Source organism: Cyphomyrmex costatus, unplaced genomic scaffold (assembly GCF_001594065.2).
Source record: "Cyphomyrmex costatus isolate MS0001 unplaced genomic scaffold, Ccosl1.0 scaffold205, whole genome shotgun sequence".
NCBI lineage: Eukaryota > Metazoa > Arthropoda > Insecta > Hymenoptera > Formicidae > Cyphomyrmex > Cyphomyrmex costatus.
This window is the reverse complement of record NW_017276095.1, coordinates 182466-208401: the sequence shown is the minus strand read 5'-3', so window position 1 is coordinate 208401 and position 25936 is coordinate 182466. Positions and strand designations below refer to the sequence as shown.

The window sequence follows — 25936 nt, the reverse complement described above, 5'->3', positions numbered from 1 at the left end:
ATATATATATATATATATATATATATATATATATATATATATATATATATATTTAAATTTAGACTTGGTTAAAAAACATTTTTATTTTACTGGCAATAATGATTGTGTAGTCTTTGTAGAAGTTATATTCATATATAAAATAATGTAAAAATGTGTTTTTAATCATTTTTATCGCTTTCAGATATAATTTGTTAAGAGTTATTTGCCGCCACAGTGTTTTCACCAAGAACTTGAAGAATGGCTGATGTAGAGGCAAGTAGACAGGATGTTTATGAAAAATCAGGATATTATGATACAACCAAAGATTATTCAAATAAACTTATGGAGAAATTTAATACCATTATGGTTCAAACATTAAACAATAAATTCTATGAACCAACAAACAAACATGAAAAAGAAGAATCAAATCTTGATAAACGTCACAATGTAAAACGAATAATAATGACGTTATTTTTCGGTCTCATCACGGTTTTATTGTTGTTTCATCTCGGTCTTCCATTATTATACGCGATTATAAATCCATTACATACTGCGAATAGTTACAATGCACAAGTGGAATTTACGATTGATATAAATAATGATAGTATTGAGGAGACAAGATATCAGCATATATTAGTGGATACCCCTGATATATATATCGAACAAGAAACGTATGATCGTAAAATAGTGCCTTTAAAGGAAGAAAACAACTTATCTAAAGAAAATGCAGTTTTTAACAATGCTCAAGTAAGCAAACTCAAAATCTCTTTATTATAAGAAAAATAGATAACATTATGTAATTTATATATTTATGTTTATTACATTACGTGTATATATTTGGAGCAGTGCAGTAATGTTCCTGAAATATTACGCTTTGATTGTCATCCAGAGGATGGAATATCGCAACTTTCTTGTATAAATAGAGGATGTTGTTGGAATCCTCTTCACAGTAATAAAAATGAGGATACACCACTATATATTCCTTACTGTTACTATCCTGATGGATGGAATCTGTATAAATACATTAACCACAGTCAGGATGGAAGTAATTTTTTAGGTTTTCTTAGTCAAGAAAAAGAATCTGTATACAAGAACAATGTGCCGCTTGTCAAGGTAGAAGCCACAAGCATAGACAGCTCAGTTCTGCGTGTAAAGGTATAATGAATATTTACAGAATATTTAAGTTTTGTATTATGCTATAATAATTATATAATTATTATAAAAGAATAATATATAATTTTTAGATATATGATCCTTTGAAAGCGCGGTATGAACCACCATGGCCTATTAGATCTGATCCAAAGCCATTTTTGTATCAAGTTGCTGACACGAAATATCAATTTAATAGCGACGATGTAAAACCTGGTTTCAAAGTCAGTAGAATCAGTGATGGTACAACATTGTAAGTATAAATTATTTTGTATATATTATATTTAGAATATTATCTATACTCAATAAACTAACAATCATATGACATCAACGTTATAATTTCACTCAACAATATAAATATAATATATATTATATTATACATAACAATATTACACATTATTGACTGTATAATTTAAACATTAATGTCATGTTACTGTTAGTTAATGTTTAATGGGTAAGATTTTAATGGAATTGTAAAAATTAAGTTTTATGATTTTAATTGTTAAACAAAGTTATGAAAATTATTTTTTAATTACTCTTTTCTAATATACTTTGTATGCAGATTTAATTCTGTTGGAATTGGCGGTTTCATATTTGCTGACCAGTTTTTACAAATAAGCTCATTGCTACCAACGAGTAATATTTATGGCATTGGCGAGCATAGAACAAGCTTAAAATTAAATACTAATTGGCAGATATTTACTTTGTTTAATAAAGATCAACCGCCAACAGAAAAAGTATGTTGCTCAATTTTATTACATGCATAACGAATGAATTATTACTGCATATTGCAAATAATATCTTTTCTATTTATCTAATCAGGCAAATCTGTATGGATCTCATCCATTTTATATTGTTATGGAGGAATCCGGAATGGCTCATGGAGTTTTATTTCTAAACAGTAATGCTATGGGTACGCCTTTTACTTTTTCTATGTAAAATAGATTTATGATATATAATTTTATTTTTTAAATAATTTCGTATTTTTAGATGTGATATTGCAGCCTACACCGGCTATAACGTTTAGAACAATCGGTGGTATTTTTGATATTTACTTTTTCCTGGGACCGACTCCAGCCGATGTAGTGAAACAATATTCTGAAATTGTAGGCAAACCATTTATGCCACCATATTGGTCGCTTGGTTTCCACTTATGCAGGTACTATTCAGTATAAAATAATATTCAACGTGATTATCATATTGATATTTTGTACATCGATTAGATATGGATACGCATCGCTAGAAAATACTAAAACAGTATGGAACAGAACGAGAGCAGCTGGAATCCCATTTGTAATATCTACTTTTATATAATTTTTTTTTTAAATATTTCAAAATATAAGCTATACGTTATCATGAATTGTTACAGGACACTCAATGGAATGATCTGGATTATATGGACAAAAATAATGATTTTACATATAATAAAGAGAAATTCAAAGATTTACCTAAGTTTGTAGAAGAAATTCACTCGGTATAGTATACTATTATAATAAAAGATTATCAATCAATAATAAGCAAAAACACAATAACTATAGTTAACGAGGCTATTAGAAGTCAGCACTGGAACGAACATTGCGCAGTAAATTAATATATACAAATTCAGTTAATAATATTAACACAATGATGAACGTTTCTGCTCTGATTTGAGCTATCTTCGGCAATACTTCACTATCAATCAAAGTCAGCATGTATTACAGCAATTATTTTTCTATTCTAGGCAGGAATGCATTATATTCCCTTAATTGATGCCGGCATATCTGCTTCCGAAGATAATGGTTCTTACCTGCCATACGACGAAGGAATAAAACAAGACATATTTGTAAAAGACGGTGAAACCACGGATAAACCTTTTACCGGTAAAGTTTGGAATCTTTTTTCTACGGTATGGCCCGATTTTACAAATCCTAAAACTATGATCTACTACGCAAGTATGATGGGCGATATGCATAACAATTTTGCGTACGATGGAGCATGGATCGTAAGTATCGACTATTAAAGATTATTTTGATATTGAGTTATTCAATTTTTAAACTATTTAAAATTTTTTCAATTATAAAGGATATGAACGAACCATCCAATTTTTACAATGGTAATAAGAATGGTTGTACGCATAATAATTTAGATTATCCCGAATATCTTCCCAATGTTGTTGGCGGTTTGCTCGCTACGAAAACTCTTTGCATGAATGCAAAACATTATTTAGGCACTCATTATAATCTTCACAATACTTACGGAACGAGCCAAGCGATTACTACAAATTAGTAAGTAAAGAAGCCATTTATAATTTTTAAACTTTTATAGAAAACTTAAGATTTATATTATATTTATAATAAGAAAGTACATAAAGAAAAACCAATCAAAGACGTGCTAGTAAATTAGGACGTTATACAGAGTATTCTAGAAATAGATGGTCAAACTTTGAGATCATATTCTACTGTCCCTAAGTATAAAAAAAGGTGTTATAAATGGCCCGAAACTTCTTTCTTTTTGAGATACAAACATGTTTTGTTTGCGAGAGAATATTTTAAAGATTAAATAAAAATGAAGTAACTTACTTAAAGAGAAACTAAATGTATTCTTTGTAGGGTATCTTTGCCGAAATTTCATAATACAGACACTGAACTTCCGTTTACTCGTTCATGCATGAAATGTATATCTACCTACTCGATATTGAAATAAATCATTTTGATAACACTATCTTAACTAAGCAATAGTTTAAATAAAAACTAATTTATTACGATAAGAGCTGTCTTCGATGATAGTATCACTTACTCTACCACATAATATTTACTTCATGTGATATCTAGACTTTTGAGATAAACAAGAAGTATTTATACATAATTCAAAAAGGAAAAGTTTTGGACCCGTTTTATTTTTAGAAACAGTAGAATACGATATAAAAATTTGGCCATCTACTTCTAGGATACCCTGTATAATATCAATTAAATTTAACATTCATTGTACATTAAAATAAGTGAATGCATCTACACTGGATGTACTTATTATAATTGTTGATGCCTTTTGATTTTTATTTTTGATTATTTATTTTTAATCATTTTGTAAAGTCAACTTTAAGCAAATGTGATGAAAACTTTATAAAGCTAAAACTAGTTTCAATTTCTTTAATGCATTTAAACATAAATTTACTTGATAATATATATGATTCTAATTTATTAGTTTGTCTTTGGTCGGCTTTCCTTTACATATTTTTATAATAAGCAGATTATTATTGTTCTATCTTTTAAGAATTTATTCAATTTTAAACTATGTGCAGTGCTCTTAGGAAGATTAGACTAAAGAGACCATTTATAATATCGCGTTCGACATGGGTAGGACATGGTCATTATGCGGGTCATTGGACGGGTGACGTTTATTCATCATGGTAATTAGAATATCCATCTTAAATGTACTCATTATACTTTCCTGTGTAACTAATTAAAAAATCATTTTATCAGGCATGATTTAAAGATGAGTATTCCAGCTATTTTGTCACTCAATTTTTATCAAATTCCAATGGTGGGCGCAGACATTTGTGGTTTTAATGGAAACGCAACTATTGCATTGTGCAATCGTTGGATGCAACTTGGTGCTTTTTATCCATTTTCTCGAAATCATAATTCAGATGATACAACTGTGAGTACCGATACATCGATATATAATTTCAATAATAATTATTGAAATATTTTCAATATAATATGTAAATATATTAATATATATAATGTACATAGGAGCAAGATCCAGTTGCTATGGGCGACTTGGTTGTACAATCATCAAAAAATTCTCTCAGAATACGTTATCGATTTTTACCATATTTGTACACCTTATTCTTCAGAGCACATAAATTTGGGGAGACTGTGGCACGGCCACTTTTCTTTGAGTACGTATTGATATTTTGTGTCGTACCCATATTGTGAATAATATACAGGGTGTTTGAGAAGTAATGAAAAATTTTGTCGCATAGGGGTAGAAAGGACTAAACTGAGAAGAAAAGTCCTCTACCATTTTACAATTTTCGTAATAGTTAACGAGATATTAATTTATAAAAATATCCAAATTCGCCCGACCCACCGCTAAATGCAAGCGCGCGGCTGAATACCGCCCAGCGAGGTGCGCCGTGTGCGTTCGCCGTCGCTAGACACGCATTGTTTATAACGAGCGGCAATGATTGTCGCTAGACAATGTCTATCGCTGCTTGTTGTCGGGCAAATTTAGATATTTTTATAAATTAATATCTCGTGCGAAAATAGTAAAATGGTAGAGGACTTCTCTCATTGTCAGTTTAGTCTATTCTACCTTTATGCGACAAAATTTTTCATTACTTCTCAAACAGCCTGTATGTGTATGTATATATATGTATAAATAATATATTAAATGTTATTAGATTTATCGATGATCGACAAACTTACGATATCGATACACAATTTCTTTGGGGAAAATCGCTTATGATCAATCCAGTTCTCGAAGAGGTATGTTATCAGTTTATTTTATTATTTATATAACATGAGACGCTGTAATATTTAGTTAATCGCTTTGATTTATATTTTGCAGGATAAAACTGAGGTAGCTGTTTATGTACCACGTGGTTTGTGGTATGATTATTATACTCTCAATTCCTTTTTCTCCATCGGGAAATATTATACCTTACCTGCACCAATTGACAAAATACCATTATTGATTCGTGGAGGTTCGATTCTTCCAGCACAGGAACCGGGTGTAACAACAACAGAGAGCAGAAAAAACAATTTTGAATTAATAGTAGCATTAAATGAAACTAAAAATGCCATAGGAGAACTGTATTGGGACGATGGTGATAACTTAGGTAAAACATTATTTAACACATCTTATATTTAATGATTACATATTGAATTACATCTTGAATGCTAATTATTTTTAATGTATAGATTCTATAAAAAAGAAAAAATATTTGTGGCTGTCTTTCATTGCAAATCAATCAAGTTTATTGAACGTGGAAATGGATAAAGGCTCTTTTAATGAAGAGGTAATTCTGGGAACAGTACAGATTTTTGGATTACAACCAGTCGCCAGAGTATTCCTAAATAACAACGAGATAGGATTTTCATTTGATCTTTCCACATCGGTAAGTATTCTATTAAAATAGTAAATAATGATGAATATCTTATGAAAGTAAAACGTTGTAATAAAAAGTAAAATTTTAAAACATGAAAATGATTTCAGAGCCTACATATCAATGGTTTGCAAGTGGACATGAGACAACCATTCGTATTTAATTGGTTATTTGAAGAATCTATTTTCAATAATATTAATTATTCGTAAATTTTGTATCGCGATATATGAATCTCATGACTTTGACATATGTGATAAATACTATACTATACATGTTTTTTTCATGGATATTTTACTTTAAGTTGATATATTTTTCTTATGCAATTATACTAAGTGTGTAAAAAGATAAAGTCATTTTAATTATTGTTTATATAAATATATACATAGGTATGGAATGACGTGTATTGGGATCTCTATTCACGAGAATTAAAAGGAAAGTGATATTGAGAAAGGAAACCAGCAAATAAAGAAATGTGTTGTTTATTCAAATTGTCTTCTTCCACACATCGCACATTATATTAATGTACAAATATGACTATGTTTTAGTATATGGCACTAAAAAAAAATAATAAATAGCATCCCGATTTCATCAATGTCGAGAAGAAAAGAAAATGGAATTTAAACATTATTTTTGTGATCTCGCGCGAAAAAAAGGAATAAAATTCGCTAAAAACACAGGATAATCATTCTCGAGAGTGCTATTTACTTTGGCACCGTAACTCAAAATCATCGAGTTAGTTGGATTTCGTTGAGGAAATGTGAAAAGCTACGTTTCCTGTCGGCCATTCGAAATGGCTCTCCTCCGACCTCGATCTATATTCAAAGTGCACTCCGACCCGCATTTGCATCCACAACCGAAGTATAGATTTCGATCTTTCGAATAAATTTGAAAATGCTAAGTCACTACGTATACGCCATACATTCGGACTCATGTTAATACATTAAGGTGCGTCACACGCATGAATACGCGTTACTCATACTACTCCTTTGCTTTTCTCTCGCTTTACAGACGCAAAACATACCTCGATGCCTGCAATAATAAAATTGAAATCATATAAAACGTAACGATACATATAGTACGATATATTTGGCAATGAAAGGAACAAAGTCTTTGGATTCGATTATCCTTGCGCGCCGAAAAGAAAGCTTAGAAAACAAATTTCTTTTCAAGCAACAGCTACAAGTATTGCAAACGATTATATCGCACGAAATAGCACCTCCAATTGTAATATTTTTTACTACTTTTATCCAAACGCACAATTGATAAATATGCTCATGGTACGTCAAGGAAAGGAACTTTGCGTATAAAAAAATACTAAGTTAATTTTGATTTTATGCGTTAGCAAAGATTTCAGTCTATAAACAGAATTATTTCCATCAATTCTACATTACGGTAAATTTATATTACTGTAAAATTCGACACTTTCGTTCATCAAGATAAAATAAATTACTATTACTTTTCTAGAATTTAGCATCTTTTACAATCAATTTAAAAAAAAAAATCACGTATCCCTCTCCCCTCGCGTCCATCAGCATATATTCATCTAATACCAATATATATAAGTATATATATGTGTGTATATGGATATAATATATATCTTTTTTCTCTTTAATGACTAATATATACTAAACTTCGTTCATTATTGTCTGCTCACATTTGCTATAACTATCTAAAATGATGGCACGCTAACATGTTTGCTCATCCGCGGCCAATCAAGTCCTCAGTTGCGCACAAGTGCATGTATAAGTGAGATAAATAACGAATAATAGTATCATCTACAACGGGAACGTCGCGCAGGACTGCCGAATATCAATTTTCCGCGGACGCGTCCGTGAACACATTTATTTATAATAAAATCTCATATTCAATTTATAAATGTGTATGTATATATAGATATGATAAATGACTTTATAAATATACATATAGGATAATATAACGATTACGCGTGAAAAAACGTAATTACAAATGACTCGTTCTAGCCTCATTTCTTTTGGTATACGGTTGTCGTGCTTATGATTAAAATGTATGCGTTAAAAAATTTCTCCGTCGTTCACCAGTTTGTGTATGCGCATTTTTAACAAATATGGCAAGAGAACGTATTATCTAATTCTACCTCAGCGCCGAAGAAGCGCGGCAGTATTTGTTTTCATCATTTAAGACACACACGCCTGGCTTTCATTAATTAAATTTGACAATCCATATTCTACTCCGATGTAATTTATCTTATGCTACAATTAAATAAAAAGATTTGCTTAGCTTCCCTAAATCACACGGTCCACTCACTGGTTTAGTATGGCAAGTATTATGACACATGGCACCACAGAAATGAATATTCGTTAATTATTTTAAACCAGACATCACAGGAAACTTCCTCGATATCACTTTGACCGTTTTATCTTCGACTGATGTGTGATTAGAAATGACTAAATATATTCTCTTGAAAATTGTTATTAGTCTTTATCATTAAAGGTAATGAGTGCAGAGATCATGTTATGATTGTATTATAAATACCCGGCATTCTATTTCGTTCCCTAAAAAACTTTTATGATTGTAAATTATAAAAGTAAAAAAAGAAACGTGAAAAATTATAGATGAAGTCTTGTGTAAAGCTAGATTAAAAATATTAAGAAAAAAATAAGCCGGACAAAATAATTAAATTTAGATGCGAATTTTGAAGACCGAGTGTAGAAAAATGTGAGATGGCTTTATACCAATGATTTTATCTCTTATATATACTCTTTTCTAATCTTTACGCAGAAGACAATAAAATTATTAATGGGTAAACGTTTACGTATCTGTGAGCGTCTCCAGAATCTCTTCGGCCGATTTTTTCATTTTACGGAAATTCTCCCAATGCTTCTTCGGTACTGTCCATTCTAGAAAAATTTCTAAATTTCGAGTGAGAGCCTCAAGTTCGGACAAACCATTCCTCATGACTGGTTCTTTGCCAGCATACCTCAGGGAATCCTGAAGAACGTCGTCGATAAGACGTTTACCGAAGCCAAGCTCGTCCAATCGTTCCTGCTTGCTGATCTTCTTCAACAGCACTGCCAGCAGCAACCGCATCTTCTCCACCGTCATTAGTTTATATTTTGCGGTGACAGAAGTCTTCTCGACGATCTCGGAGCAGCCAGGCGATTTATCGGCTGGGAGGACATCACCATCGTCGTTCTCCGCCTCCATCTCTGGATGACAAATCTTCTCGTGACTTTCCAGGTCGCTTTTAATCCTGAAAAAGCTCTTGCAACGCTTACAACCGTATGGATTGTTCCTACCATGTATGCACTTCATGTGCTTCTTCCAGTGTGGCAGTTGAGTGAAGCCGGCATTGCATTCGGGACATTTAAACGGCCGTTCTCCGGTATGACGTCGAGTATGCAGCTTCAGAGCGGTCGAATGAGCGAAAGCTTGCCAGCAGACTTGACATCGAAACGGTCGCTGGCCGGAATGGGTCCTTTGGTGCACGGTTAACTGGGACTTCTGGGCAAATCGTTGACCACACGTGGCACAGCCATGTGGACGGTCGTGCGCATGTGTCCTCATGTGTTGCGGTAGGTGACCCTTGAAGGTCTTATTGCAGATCGCGCAGAGAAATGACTTGACGTCACGGTGCAGGCACTCCAGATGCTTCTTCAGGGCATCGCGTCGCACGAAAGCACGTCCGCACAGGTCACACTTATGATCCTTTTGGCCGTTGTGACGTTTCAAGTGTAATGCTAGATTGGCCGCGCATGTGAAGGTGTTGGAGCATAGCTTGCAATGGAATGGCCTGACCTGGCTGTGCGTGCGACGATGTTGTACCAGCTGGCCACCCCGTGCGAAGCTCTTATCGCACTCCTGGCATTTGTACGGTTTGAAACCGGTATGTGTGCGCACATGCAGTTTCAGCCGTTCCTTCAGTGGAAACTCCTTGCCGCAATCATCGCACTTGAACGCCGGTCCGTCACCGTGTAATACTTTGTAGTGATTCCGCAAACCACCGCTACCCTTGAAGCGCGCGTCGCATACAACACAGCAGTATTTCTTTTGAGGATTCTGTGGATCTTTCGGTTGTTTAGTCTGATCAGTTCGCTTCTTTTTCGTCTTTTTCGTTTCCGCAGCAGCGGAGGAGGTGCCTATGTGCTCTATAATTTTAGTTTTTGATTTGTCAGAACCCACAACGTTATTATTTTCGCGTTCCAGCAAATAATTCGATTGAATGGCATCGGTCTTCAATTTCAGCTCCTTTTCACGAATTTCTTTCTCAGTAATGCCATCTGTTTTGAATTCGAATTTTTCTTTCTCGTTATCCGCGTTAGAGGTCTCTTCAATAAATTTTCTCTTTCCATTAAATAATTCTCCGTCCGTGGTGGGATAATCCTCACAAGAATCCTTATGATTGATCGTATCCAGTTCCTCTGATTCCGAGCTCGAGCATGGATCCAACGATTCTTGTCTATATACGTAAACCTCATCCTTCAAACAGTCTTTTTTTTCTAAGTCCAAGTACAGTTGTTCGTCCTCGTCATCTTCATCAGATTCGGTAGTATCCTTCCTAATCGATTTCTCATCCATTCCATAATTGCTTTCCCAATCGTTATCCTTCTTCTTGATTGACGAGCTCGTAAGTTTCCTTTTCGGTATTTTCACGATCTTGCTATCGTTACGCACTTTCTTCTTCGCCACCTCGCTATTTTCCTCTTCATCAAAATCTACATTTTGAGCATTATTCTTGGTTACTTTCGCTCTTTTGCGACAAACCTCCACTCGTCGATGCTTACTGCTCCGAAGTTCCAATTGTTCGGCATTCTTGCAAAAGTTGGATTTCCGCAGGTTAAAGTTATCGCCATCGCTGCAGTCACCCGAGAGACTCCTGAGTGCTTTGAGAGCGTCGGTTGCATCGACCGCGTCGATCGTATCGGTCGAATCGGTCGTATTAGTCACGTCGATATCCTTAAAGACTGCGTAATTTTCTTTGATGTACGATCGCTTCAGCTTCACTGGCCGCAATTCGGTTAGCTGCACTTCTTCCTGTGGCTGCTCGGGCCCGGTTACAATATTCAAATTCGTTTGCTGCTGCATGCTAATCATCGTGCTGTGCGTTCAGACAGACCGAACTCCGATAACGCCTCGAGAGACTTCGACGCTTGACTTCGATTATCTCTGCATACTGTATGTACTGTATGTTTTGATCGCCCGCTTTAAAATAACTCACATTGATCATTGCATCGTTCTTCGATCAAACTTGCATCAACATGCGCTGTACCTCGAAGAACCATATATCAATAGTTACAGCAAATAGTTAGTGCAATCTAAGTTTGATACCGAGACTCTTTATAGATGGCAAATTATTCAATCTGAGAATTTATTATCCACACAGTTCACATATCTTCATATTAAACCGAACGAAGTCGCCAGGCATCGATGTCGCTTCACATTCCGAGCATGGTGATCGAACACGGCGTGCGCGACGCGACCGTGACCCCGATCATTATCAACGACAAAGCGAAGAGTTAGAAAAAAATCCACCAGTTCTAGATATCGAGTCACCACACAGTGACTTAATGACCAGCACGCGGCATCGCCAGATCCGAACTGGTAGCGACACGATCTTTCTCGAGGAAAACTCCAGATTCGTCTTTTATCAGCATGACGAGGACGAGGTCGGAGAGAGCAAGAGAACAAGAGAGGCGGAGAGGAGAGAAGAAGTGCGCACACGCATAGGCGTTTATAAAACCCAGTCCGCTTATCGTGCTCTTATCGTCCCGATATACCTCGCCCGATATGCCCCCCTCCGCCTCGAATCGCCTGCGCTGCGGGTTTTCCCCGTCCCCCGATGACACGGCGATGTCGAACTCACAACGCGGTGCCGAGCGGAATCGAGCTCTCCGCGAGGTCGCGTCCGGGCAGCTCGCTTCCGGAAGTGCGGTCCAGTGCGGGCGTTGGAATCACCGTGTGTTGTACACCCGGCCTCTCTGCCGGCTCTGCCGCAAGAGAAACCGGAAGTCTTTCCTTCCCGAACGGTGGTAGCGGCAGTCCAGTTTCTCGTCGACGCGACGATCGACTGACGACGGGAAACGAGAGGGCTTTTCCTCTTTCGACGCGGAGGGCGCCGTTGCTCTCTCGGAACGACCGTACAATTGCGCTCGCGCCTTTTTCCACGCAAGCGCAATCCTCGGTCGATATCAGCCCCGATACAACCCCTCCCGACGATAACCGGGGCTCCTCTTCCTCTCTTCCACCCCCGCTCGCTGAACCCCCCTCGATTCTGTCGCTCTTCCGCGTTTTGTCCAGACGGGTTTCTACGCTTGCTTTCGCGCGACCATTACCTTCTTTTCTTCCTTCCTGCCTTCCTTCCTTTTTGCCGTCTGAAACCTCTCACTTTTTCACCCTGTTGTTTGCTTGGCTGAGCACTTACTTTACCTCAATGCTAATTCGTTTCGGGGATTCCGAATAAAATCGCGAGTTTGGAACTTTGCTTACCTTGCGACTTTATCTCGTCTTTGGTTTTTCGTCAATTTTAATATATGTGTAAGTGACGTTTGAATCTCTATACAATATTATTCTTTAAATGATTTATATATTAGCTCTAATCGATTGTTAATTTTTTCGATATAATGGATATTACTTTGCTTCATATTATAATTATATCACCCTATTTACTCAATAAATGTCAGAAAAGAATCATTACATCGAAACTCTTTGAGAACTTCACTTTGACTATGCCAGCCTATTTTCTATTATATTAATGAAACAGCGAGCAATAATTATAGAAAATAGGAACGTTTCCTTTCAATATCATCGATTTGTGCAAAAACTATGATAAATCGCGAGAGGCTTTTTCAACGAGAGGGAATCTCCTCGCTCTGTGTGGTCGCTGAATTGGAAACACTGGCTCGTCCGGCCAACACTGCATCGATGTTACCAGAGAACTCAACTATCTCGTCACAATTTTAGTGCCGTCGTATCGCCGATCGATATCTTCGAATTCATTTTCTTCTGCCGATTATTTTTTATAAAGCCATCCAGCTACGCTATTTGTTTCGCGCTTTCGTCTAATTTGTCGCACTTCAACGTAATCTCTAATACTCAAATGGCATTTGGATAACACTTGGATCAAGTCTCTCGATTCTTATCTATCTTATCTAACTTACTCGACGTTGATAAAAGCTTCATAATTGATTTTCTGAAAATTCAATCACAGGCGACCTGTATTTCGTTACTCCAAGCACGACGATTTTCTTTGGAATGTGGAGGAACTTGGAATTGTGAATTTGTTTTCCTTTAGTACGATATCATGACGACGAGAAAGATGACCGTTAAGAGATCCCTGTGAATCAGTTTTATCTTGTTTCTATATTTACACACTTTGGCTTAGTTTCTCGGCATGTCGACCCTTATCTCAAACGGAGCGTCACGGTTTCCTTTTTCGCCGATTCATTTCTCTTCTTTTTCTTCCTTTTTTTCCCCTCTGTCCCTCTGACTAGACGTTGATGAGTACGTTACACGCGCATTAATCGCTATTTAGGTATCGACGCAAATGAAGGACGAGTGGATTATGTATGAGTTAGTGTTTTAACCACTGCGCGCCCATCGACGGAATCCTGAATTCCGCAGAAAACCGGAGGAACCCACCACCAGATCTGAAAGAAATTAGAGATACCGGAGGCAATTCTTCGCTAGTTCTAATCAGCATTATTCGGTATTAAATTGCGGAAACCCATCGATAATACCAGTCTCATTTAATAATATTTACGGATGTTAGATAATAAACAGAGATGTTATATAACAAAGTAAGCATTAAGAATTACGATATAGATGCATATGTGATTGTTATTTATCATTATTATTTTCTAACAATTAGTACTGTAAACGTAATAAAAGACATGAGATTTCTCTTTCAATGGACAAGATTTTTGTACTAATATTAAAATGGATATTTCCAAAATTATGTTTGAATAATTCAATAATGATCACAAATACCAGAATTAATTTGATTCTATAAGTAATACAATATATTACGTTGAAATACAATATTAACCGAATGAGACAATGCCACAGCGGTCTAAGCTGGATCACGGGTGCTTCTAAATAATTGTGTGTAAATCTATATACTACGAACGTAATTCTTCGATTGTGCGTCGAAATTTGTTCAGACTTGAAACGCAATATTAATAACCTACCGCAATAATATCACGAGTTAAATTGACTAACAATTTAACAATTATTGATGTTGTTTACGCATCTTATATCGATCTTGCTAATGTTGAATAATCTATTGAAAACTGCAAATAATTAATTTTTCATAACGCGATTTTACAATATTATTATTTCTTGTTTAATTTTGAAGCCTCAATCCACGATTCTTTTGCGTTCGACAGAACTGCAGTTCAGACTTTAAGTGTCGCGAAGGTAAATTTTTTTTCAAAGTTTCCACCGCGCGGGGAAGCGGAGCGTGCGAATGCGTTAAAGGTCTATTAAAATTTCACACGATCGACGGCGGGACACCTTGTATACGCGAAGCCGGAGGCATTGATCGCGGAGGCGCATTTACATCGCGCGATTGAAAGCTCGCGCGCGTTTACGTGACCCGATCTGCTAACCGCACCGATCAATTTTTGTCACCATCGCTGACGGCGCGGCGGCGTTGCGACGACAGCGTGATGCTTGCGGGCGAAAAGTGGAGCAACCTGAGGAGCAGAGGCACGGCTAACGAGAAATATAAAGCGCTGACAATGCTTCGTTAACAAAATCGCGTCGCGCTCACGTTGCAACTCGAGAAGAGAGATTTATCGCAAAAGTTTGAGAATTATAAAGAATTCTATTTAATACAAACTCTACTCGCAACGTCGCGGAATTTAACAATAGAACTGACGGTTAACGTACATTATTTATGTTACTTATAGAAATACGTGCGCTATATATATTTCTAAAAAAAAAAAGGGATAAAAGTAAATTAAATCGATGAATGTAATGTTGTAACAGAAATTACAAAAATTAAAAAAATGTATCGTTATAAATATAAAAAAATATAAAATTATTTTTACTGCTGTGATAGTTCTAGTATTAATTGATATTTATAATTAATGATATATTATATATTATTATTTTATGATACATTAGTATTTGATTAATAATATAATAATGACACATCATTGATATAATTATACATCGTTGGAAAAAAAATTTGTGTTAAATATAACACATGTTCTAAACAGTTCACTCTTTATGTGTTGATTTAACTCAAGATAAATATGCTAGAACGTAATATAAATATTATTTTAAAAATAAACAAAAAAATTGATACTAATAATTGGTAAATAAATTGTGGAAACATTTTTCCAGTAAAATTGACATTTACGATAAATATATTTTCTTCATTCATCTTAGAATTTAAAACACATTATTTTTATATTATTTGTTTGCTTACTCATATATAATTTTAGCACTAAACATGTCAATAAATAAACTATTTAAAAATACATAATCATTATGTTAAATTAGCACTCAAACATGTCTAAAAAATTAATACAAATATTAAAACAAAGATTTAATTAATCTCTAATAATAGAGTAATTAATATCTCATTTAATAATTTGACAACAATTAAGGAACATTGGCCCTTAGTGTTTATTCTATTGTTCGTCTCAGCATGAAACTACAACACGAAATAATCATGGAATAAAGTAAAACAGACTCTGCGGAAGTTTTCCACGAATATAATTGTCGGAAAATCACGGTGGCTTTTCAAAATTTCCTCCGTCGTTCGATCTTAGATGTTTTCCTCTCTGCTCCTCGCGGCGAAGCTGACGATTCGGTAACGCGGAATGACCTCCTCCGATCTTTCTCCTCGTCCGTTTAGATTAGGCTTTTCAAGCGTGTGCGACGCACATGTACGCACGCATAGTCACGTCATGTCACGTTGCGTGCGGCGGCACTCACACGCGCGCGCCGCTCCCGTTTCTCGCTCTGTGGCACGGACGGATCTAGGCTGATCTGTGCGCATTGAACTTACCGAAAGCCACGGACGGGGGATCGCGCGAGATTTCGTCGATCGCGCCGCCCGCCGATAGTTACCCGCCGTCGCCGTCGTCGCCGCCGACAGGTGCGAGGCGCGCACACGTGATACACAATCCGAAACGACTCTGCGAACGTGGCTTGCTCACTCACCGTACTCGACCCGAGCGGGCGGCTCGCCCCGATTACTCCACGGCCGTCTCTACCGGGGGGGAAGAGGTTGCCTTGCGGTGTGCGTCTCCGCGGCTCGACCCTACCCTCTGGTCGCCATCTTCGTTGCGCCTCAAGCTCCGCCGAGCTAAGCTGAGCCAAACACAGCCGAGCTGAACGCGGCCGCGAGACGGCCCGGCGGAGTTTAAGGTTTAAGGGGAGGGATGAAGTTACGGCGGCTGATAGTACGGCCACGTGACGTCCGATGGCGCGACGAGGCATTTTCGCGACGAAAAGCGAAGCGGGGCTAAAAACCCCATAAATCCGCTCCTTTCTTACCATTTTTTTTTTTCCTAGGGAGAAACTAGCGCAACACTGTTACTAGTGCATTATTTGAACGCAAATTGGTTTACATATTTTTTTAGTGTTAATAAATATTATAATTTAAATGCAAATTGATTTGCATTCAACTGCATAGTGTGTGTATGTACACCAGCTAATGTTGCTCTAGTTTCCCCGGTGGAAAATGCTATGATCCCCCCTCCAACTTCTCCGACCTCCGTTACTTTTGATAACCCACACAAGTTTTAACGGTCATTGTTGGATACTAATGCTTATTTCTATTAATGCGAATTAACTTTAATCTTGATTTAATTTACATCTTCTTCTAGTTCTAAGAATTAGAAAAGGATAAAGAGTAAATTAAATCGTATCTGTTTTCGTGTAATTTCTGTTTAAAAAAAAACTTATATTTTCTAGGACAGTTTTGCAAATAATTCTCATTCTTTATAATGACTATAATATAAACTCGTTTTCTGATAACGTATTGTACATGTTACATAAGATATCTAAAAGTCGTTTTTTAGATATTTTATGTAGCATAATATATTCCAAGGAGAACCAAAAAAAATAAATAAAATGTCATATTGCCCGAATCGTGAAGAAAAATTGCGTTAATAATAATCAATTAATGTAACATCAAATTGATATTGTTTTAACTTTCTTATTTTCTTTTAGGATATTCGTGTCGGTTGATTTTTTACGTTAATAGAATAGGTTGAATTATAACTTAATAAAAGGGAAATATATGTTTTTTTGGGAAGTACTTTTACGAATACTATAAAGAAAGCAAGAGTATATTATCTTTCTTGATTTCTTTTATCAGTACGATTATTGTTCAAATTAATCCTTGCGTTTCGCCAGACAAAAGCGGTTTACGAGAAATAATGCTTAGGCAACAAGTAATCGTTAGCGTTCGAAGTATCGTCGCAGATATGGACTCACATATCAGATGTGTTTATTAACAAGATAAAATAGCACAATAAATAGAAAAGTTTTCTCATGGAGAGCATAAATAGGATATCCCCAAGTAAAACATAAATCATTATGATATCGAAATGGCTCCAAAATAAAAAATCAATTGTCAATCATTCTTTTTAATTGCTATTTATTTTAATGTCATTTTTATGTTATCGTGTTTTTTTTAGTGTTTAATGTAAATAATCGGAGTAAATACGCGAATGTACAATAAAAAAGTACCACAATCAAATATTTTGAAATGTATTCACTATAGCCATTCGATATCTATTCGTGAAACATTCTACAATTGAGTATGAGATAAAGATAATCAGAGTTGAGAAGCGTGTTATTTTTTCCGTTGCTTTTCCATTACTTTTTATAATAAACAATTTGATATAATAATGATGCAATTTTTTATATTTAAACGCTAAGATTCTGTTAAGGTTGGAGAAAAGTCGACTTTAGAGTTCAGTTATAATAAATATTACAACATTATGTTTGTTATAAAAAATAACGGAAATGTAATGGAATAAATAACGCTACCAAACTCTGGAAATAATTAATGCAATGGTTTCTTTAAAGAAAATAGGCACCGTCGCGTAAAATGAGTACAACAGATTCCTATTAGTTATAATTTTCGATCTAACAGTATAAAATAGCAACTGTATAACTATCAAAGTTCCAATTAATTTGTAGCTATTAATTCGGAATAATTTTGACTAATTCTTAATATATAAGCATCCAGTAAAAAATTGTTCATATATGAATATGTATACCTATATTTATATATATTCGTGCATGAACAAATTTTTACATTATCTTATAAAGTGTTATTTGTGATATATTTCGTCTAATGCAGACAGAATTATTTATTATTTAACCCATAAAAAATAAAACCGAATCAAGAGCGACATATTACATAGCCGGAAATGTTGCTGCAAGCAACTTTTGTTGGTTGAATCAATCATCGATTAAGTTAATCAGTTTAATCGAACTCACTTTCAATCAATTGCTTGTAGTTGAAATGTTAAAGATATAATATAATATAAAATACTCTTTTCAATCTAATCTTTCTTTCAGTCTACCAAACGATAAAACATTGAGATAAATTCAATTTATTCACGTCAAAATGTCGCAGGTATTATTTTTCACAAGTGAATCGCTGGTTACATTAGTTGAAGTTTAATCGAAATCACCTTAATGTTTCTTGATGACTCGAAGATGTAAAAAAATCTAACTACTTTTACAATCACAGTAACCATATGTTTTATACGGAAAGGGTCCCAGCGAGTACGCGAAAGAACTAGATGTATATCCAAAGAACACACACTTAAGAAAAAGTCAAAATAATTTTATTTTGTCATAAAAATAAAAATGATTTTTTAATTATAAAATTTTACTGTTTATTGACGTTAAGAATTAAAATAAAGTCAGTTTGATTTTTGTTGACTTTTTTATGTTGCTTGAGACAATTGGGACATGTATATTTATATACTATTTGCCTATAGGTGATCAGAGAACGTCGTCGAGCTTAATAACATCAGCAATGCTCTCGGTTCGCATGACTCACTTTGTCAGACTTTTAAATGCCTGCCGCGAGTTTTATTGCGTGTGGGACATGTGTTGGACCGTAATATTTCCCTCGTGATCGGCGCTAATGACTCTCATCGCGTCATTTTGTTCTGAATTTACCGACCTACTTTTTTGAATGGTAGAGTATCGGAACAATCAGTAATGTACTGTAGACTTTTTTATCTTATCATTGTTGTCATTATACCTTTATTGTTTGCTCTTTTGAAGTCGTCTTGTTACACTTTCTATATATAAGTTTGCTTTTTATTCTTACAACACACACAGATTGCATTAGAATTTTCTTTCGTGCTTTCGGTAAATGCGAAACATATTTTATTTTACGTTCGAAAAGTGTTCTCTACTATAGAGAAAACAGACTCGCGCACGATCACGACCGATCAGTGACTTGAACGCCAAAAATTCGCGCCGAAAGCTCGCTCGGGCGAGATCACCGAGTTGGTCGCCATATGGTGATTTCAACGCTTTAAGGCCCGATATTTTCGTAGTCTATCAAAATGTGATGCAAAATTTCAAGTTATCTAGTTTATCTGAAAATGTCTGTGCCCACGCGTTATCGTATATCGAATTGTGATCGAAGCACGAAACACATTGGTCCGTATTTAGAACGCGTTTTTATTGATAAAAGCGCGCTTTTATCTATGAAATTCTACAGTATACCTAACGTAAACTATAGCATATGTTAGAGCGCTACCTTCGTTGTAAAGCGCGTTCTGAATACGGGCCATTTGAATGATAGAAAGAAGTATTTTCGACAAATACGTGTGTTTATGCGAAAAGGCTGGACGTTGCGCAAGACTATTATTTGCGAAAAATTGAATTTGAAAAATTTTTAGGCAAGCAATGTCAGATAAATGACGCGCGCGCGCGCGCGCGTGTGTGTATATAAGTTCAATTAGTTGCTTCTTATAGTATAAGTAATATTTTTTGCGCTCTAAAATTTCGTAAAAGTACGACTATATTTTTCTTTATAAAAGTAAGAACTTTTATAAAGCAAAATAGTCGCACTTTTACGAGGTTAGAGCGCGAAAAATATTGGCGCAGGAGCCTTATCTTCGAAGATATCATACGTACGAATTAAGATATTAAAGAAATTATAATATAACGCGTATACACGTTATATGCCATAGTATTTTTGTAATATTCGATATTTTTCGAGAAATGGTCCCAGGTCGCGCGATTGGTGTAATGAATTCATCATTGGAGCCGCGAATTCGAGCGCGAATTCAAACATTCGTGACGAGAGTCGAACAAAAGATGGGGGATCTATCGCTGTACCGACGGTTCACGATATTGACAGTAAGTATACAAATTAGTTGGTCGGTCCCTCTCGAGATGGCAGCGCCAGTTTGTTACTTTTGTCAAGAGATATCCACAATGGATACATCCTGAGGCGGGGAAGTTACAGGAGAACCATGCATAATAAATTGAACCAATGATTGATCCTTCATTCCCTTCCTTTTCATGATAAAAAGAGAATCTGATTGATTCATTTCCTTATGTTTTACGCAAAGATCAGTGCCGCGGCTTTTAGGGTATATATAATATTCCACGCGACCCTGCATAACCGCATATATAAACGGATGCATATAAAGAAAATTGACCAATCATATTATTTTACACGTACGACTTTATAAGAGAAATAGATAATTTTCTTTACGCGCGTATACGGCTACGTAAGTCTCTGTGTGGATATACCCTTACCTCGTGGCACCGGCGATCGCACATTGCACCAGAGATCGCTCTCGGTCGCGAGCCGAGCGCGGCCGAAGTCGCGCGAACGCGAGACTCGGCCGAAGCGGAGTGAACGTAGACGCGCTTGGAACAGTGCGCGGCGCGGTGCGCGGACAGTGTAGCGGATGAGCGAGCGAGCGTTGGCTACGCTGGAGTTTGTGGATTTTGCCGATTTTTACCACAGCTGTCAAAGCTTGGAGAAGCGCCCTACTCTCGCCGGCGCGTGAAAGCGGTGCTTCGTGAGTGACGCCCCTAGCACGCCTCGCGCGTATCTCCGTTTCTCCCCCCCCTCTCTCTCTCTCTCTCTTTCGAAGACGCGAATTTGTCTCTCGCTCCGATCTGTCATCCTTTCTTTCTCGCGCTCTCTCTCCCTGCCGCGCGCTTAGAGAGTCCGCGTGTTCGTCGCGGTACGCTCGATAATCGTACATTCGCGGACGACGGCGATCACGACACGACGACGGTGACGTCCGTCGCGACACTCTGACGTTTTTGCCTTCGATCGGCCGCGCGTCGCGTGTGCACCACCAGTTGCGTGTTGCGTAACTGCATTTTACAGCAGCCCGCGCCGCCTCTCGCCGAGTACCGCGGGTGCATCGGCCCCCTGCCGTCCCCTCCCGCGTCCATCCTTCGTCTAGTCACGCCGAAGAGTTTGGAGCTACGGGACCTTGGGGATCTTGACGTTTGGAGCGCACGACTTCGCTGGGTGAGTCTGTTTTTTTTTTTTTTTTATTTCTTTCTACTTGTTTCGTCTCCTTTCTTCCCTTGACGGCGTCCGTAATCCTCTCGTCTCGCGTTCAACGTTTCGAATCTCACTTGGCTGTTCATGTACTTGTTTACTCCATCAGAGACTTCATCCGAATGTATTTATAATAGTATCAGCACAGTTTGCGTATAGTAACCCTAGGAAATACGAATGAGAATTATAATAACAGTTGAAGATTCACGAGGTTTAAATGAGAATTCGAAAATACGTGGATATTTCTTGATATACAGGGTGTTAGTTAAGTATGTTGCCATACTCAACAGAGCGATTCTTTGTTTATTTCAAGTAAAAAAGTCCATGTAAACATATGCGTCCTAAACGGTTTAGTTTCCGAAATACAGGTGAATGCTCGCAAATGTTTGACGAAACGGTAAATTGCGTTGGAGATATCTTACTTCACGCGAGTTACCATTCGCATAACAATGTGTCAAAGTCAAAGTCACAAAATCCAAAATAGACCTCAGTCCTGATGTTGCTGCGGGTCAGATTTGATGGATATATATTATGGCGTAAGGTGAACATTTTCAACAATTCATCTAATTGTTTTATTTCATCTGAAGAACTGATTTTGTTCTTCTGTTTTTGATTAGTTCAAGCTGTATTTCTTTCAAATATACAGATTATTACTACACGTTTAAATTGTTTTATTTCGGAAACTATGTCGTTTAGAACACGTGTTTACATTACGTTTATATTTTTTTACTTGAAATAAACCAAAGAATCGCTCTGTTGAGTATGGCAATATACTTAACACCCTGTATTATAAGTGAGATATAAGTTGGTAGCATCAAATGTATACTCAAATGATTTATTTGTTATTATCGTTAATATACCATTTTGTAATAAGTCAATAATAAGCTATATAATGATATGCCAAACGTATCCATTCTTTATTATTATACTATATTATAAATAAGTCAATAATAAGTCAAATATATTATATATCCAAATAATTCATTTATTAAATTCTTTCTTTTATTGTTAATATCATGTCGTATTATAATAAACCAACAATAACCTAATAGCTAATAATAGTCAATAACAAACCAAATAATTCAACTAATTCATTTCTTATTGTTAATATTATCATATTATTTTATAATTAATTTTAATTTGGGAGTGTGTTGATTCAAGCTGCTTTTCTTTCAGGAAACACAGAAGGCACAAGTGTCATTCTATCTTCGTCATTCATTGAATGCCAAGGAGGATAAAACGACGTTTGTGTTGATTGTGTCGAGCAGTTTAAACTTATCCGTACTTTTGTTTCTTCTAACATTCTTTTAAAAAAATAACAAAAGTGCGAATAGATAGTTTCGATAGAATTTTAAACTAAAATTTAATTATAACACGATATTGCCTTTAGTTTTTAGTAAGCTTTTAAACAATGTCTCATTGAGAAAAATGATCTAGTCTTGTTGGATTAAATAATAATAGTTTGATGGAAAATGGACGAATCAGAATTATCTGGTTAAATCTACTAGAATTCTAATTGATATGATTATTTTGGTAAAAATACGAATTTTAGTAGATTTTACCAGAAATATTATATCAACCAGAATTCCAAATTATCTGAACTATTAGGATTTTAATAAATTTAACTGAAAAATTCTGATTCATCCATTTTCAACCAGAAATTTTTTTTCAGCGTTACTTTACGCTTTATCGCACAATAAAATATATATGTAATATATATTTTTAGATCTTTATATTTAGAATAAAAATGCTGCTGGCAGATATAGAAAAATAAAAGACGCGAAACAAGAGAGAGCGTAAATTACATTCCGTTTTTTATTTAATTTAATTTGTTATGGAAATGCTCTAGATGTATTATATTGATTGCTGTAATTTTGCGATCGATCGATCCGGTACTTTTTTTAATCGTCACGATAGATCGCGTTTTTACGGCGTTTAAGCTGGAATACCATTGCGGTCTTTCTCCCTCGTGTATCTGAATACACAATGTAGAACATCACAATGATGTTGAAAATGAGTTGGTGTTGGGGAAGTAATGACGGGTTTATATGGGAAGAAAGAACTGTTCTAATAAGAACTGTTCGCAAAAACGGGTCTTATAATAATAAGACCCGTTTTTGCGAAGGCACGAAGGACCAAAGGGGAGTTACTCATAGATTCGATTTCGCGGAAAGCATGACTGCATCTCCGAAGCAGTTTCAGATACCAGAAAATATGTTTTGCATTATCGCGAAAAGATAATGTATGTATGTATATGCATTGCGATAAGCAGCTTGGATTTAGATTTGTATGTCTCGAAGAGTTAAATACGTTGTATGTACGATAAATATTACAAAGAATTAGAAATTTTGCTGCTTTAAGATAATAGCGATTATTTAATATACGAGTATTTAAAATAATATGAAATCTAAGCTACAGCACATAGCGAAATAGTTTGAATGGACTTATGTTTGAAATTTAGTGGGTAAGCTTTTTAAGCAGTTTCTTTCTCTTGAATCTAAAAATTCGGCTTCTATTTTTTAGATATCTTTTGAAATTTAAATTGTAATGATCTATACATTATTTATAATCATTACATATGTATTAAAAATGCTGTCAATAAGATAATTAATAATCTGTAGATATTCTTTGTCCTTAAATTTGCTTGTAATATTTCTTTGAATTCTCTTTGAACCATAAAATTTAAGATAAAATATTAAGATTTATTTTTAATCTCTCTCTCTGATAATCTCGTGTCTGATTCGTAAACGATATAGTTAAATAAAATCTGGTTTTTCTTCGAAATAACAATCCAAACGCAATCATGGAAGTATTACATTTTATGATGTATTATGCAATCGCGGGGGAACGATAAAGTTGAAAAAAATGTCATCCTATTTCAGTACCACTTTATCGAAGATATGTACTTCCGTTATTTTCCTTGCGAAATGTTCGTTCTAATCGTAAATCACGTGTACGCTTAAACGACAAAGGATCTCGCGTACAAATAATGAAATAAAAAATAAGAAGCTGGCTGTGTATCATCACTTGTGAAATACACGCGTATACTACCACCGAAAAGTTTCAGACATCGGCAGCGGAGGCAGAGAGATTTCTAGCAGCAATAACAAGAAATTTTACGAGCAAACGTCTTTCGAATTACTTTCTACGTATTTCTTCAATTTGCGAATTTACGAGTTTTGTATTTGCCGCTATTTTCCCGAATGTAACTCCCGCCAGCGTGCGAGCTTTTGCTGTGTGTACGTCGGGAAACTTTCCGAGGATAGTGTACGTGCCGACGTACACAATGGCAAACGTAACCAGTCGTCGCGGCATCGTGACACTGCAATGGCACTTGCATATGCAGTACGTTCGTCGACATGAAATTATCCAGTGGCCATCCTTCTGCTCTCCGTCCTTTTATGCCCTTTTTTTTCTTTCCCTTTCGTGGCCAGAGGAGAGGAAACAAAAGGAAAACTTCATTGCCCTCGTCCGGTTTTGTAAATCTTTGTGCGCATTGCAGGAATTTAGATCTCTTGTCACAAACTTTTTTACGAGTTATCCAAAATTTAAATTCTTTCACGACCTCCTTATCTCAAACCTCACTCGTTAAGGTATAACAGGTGCTTTGAAATATAGTCTTAAAAATTACAAAAATTGAGTAAAAAGAAAAGGACATCTCTCTAGGAGTCAGGCGTGAAAATTGATGCACAAAGTAAAAAGATTATTTTGAAATACTTATTTATCTACAAAATCTTACATATTTCAGCTCATTTTTGAGCCTTCGGAGTAGATATTAAAAAATATCGTGGTGTTGAAGTACAGAGAAATATACAGAGAATACTTAAAAATTATGGAACTGTTATTTGTGGTGGGCCAGTGTTATATGTATATTTCTGAATTTTGGATAAAATTTACTGGATTATATTATTATATTATATATTCAGTCAATTTCTACAAGCGCTGTGAAGATCCTAAGCTGGAGCTGCCTCGCGAAAATTTGGGAAACGCGTCTTATTGTAAATTTGTCGACGAGGCAGGAAATTAATTCTCGCAATCGGCGGTGATCTGCTGCTCTGTTCGAAACCGGAAGAAAGGGCATCCGACGAGCAGCGGAGTGCAAGTACTTAACCTTGCCGCGACTTTCGAACCCCCGATCGAGCGGAGTTCAAGGGAAAGGGTTATTAAAAGGCTCCCCCCGTTTCCTCCTTCCTCCCCTCACCCCCCCCCCCCCC

The 25936-nt window shown here is 35.9% G+C and overlaps 3 protein-coding genes across 3 annotated transcripts in view; 2 read left to right on the top strand and 1 right to left on the bottom strand.

Moving 5' to 3' along the window:
- LOC108773352 (lysosomal alpha-glucosidase) overlaps nt 1-6674 on the top strand; it is a 12042-nt gene extending 5368 nt beyond the window's left edge. Inside the window, exons 2-18 of the mRNA XM_018539125.1 lie at nt 182-726; nt 826-1134; nt 1224-1381; nt 1691-1865; nt 1951-2041; nt 2119-2287; nt 2352-2421; nt 2498-2602; nt 2849-3109; nt 3190-3392; nt 4406-4513; nt 4587-4764; nt 4860-5008; nt 5513-5597; nt 5680-5950; nt 6033-6229; nt 6328-6674. Of these exons, the coding sequence (XP_018394627.1) occupies nt 238-726; nt 826-1134; nt 1224-1381; nt 1691-1865; nt 1951-2041; nt 2119-2287; nt 2352-2421; nt 2498-2602; nt 2849-3109; nt 3190-3392; nt 4406-4513; nt 4587-4764; nt 4860-5008; nt 5513-5597; nt 5680-5950; nt 6033-6229; nt 6328-6426 (3117 nt within the window). The 5' untranslated portion in view covers nt 182-237 and the 3' untranslated portion in view covers nt 6427-6674. The remainder of the gene's footprint in view (nt 1-181; nt 727-825; nt 1135-1223; nt 1382-1690; nt 1866-1950; nt 2042-2118; nt 2288-2351; nt 2422-2497; nt 2603-2848; nt 3110-3189; nt 3393-4405; nt 4514-4586; nt 4765-4859; nt 5009-5512; nt 5598-5679; nt 5951-6032; nt 6230-6327) is intronic.
- Nucleotides 6675-8941: 2267 nt separating this feature from the next.
- Nucleotides 8942-11585, bottom strand: LOC108773358 (zinc finger protein 37). Its single transcript, XM_018539133.1, has one exon. The coding sequence runs from the start codon at nt 11285-11287 to the stop codon at nt 9005-9007; it is 2283 nt and encodes a 760-aa protein (XP_018394635.1). The 5' UTR covers nt 11288-11585; the 3' UTR covers nt 8942-9004.
- A 9495-nt stretch (nt 11586-21080) lies between these two features.
- Ntan1 (N-terminal amidohydrolase 1) overlaps nt 21081-25936 on the top strand; it is a 64136-nt gene continuing 59280 nt past the window's right edge. The window contains exon 1 of the mRNA XM_018539215.1: nt 21081-21689. The gene's annotated coding sequence lies outside the window, so the exon portion shown is untranslated. The remainder of the gene's footprint in view (nt 21690-25936) is intronic.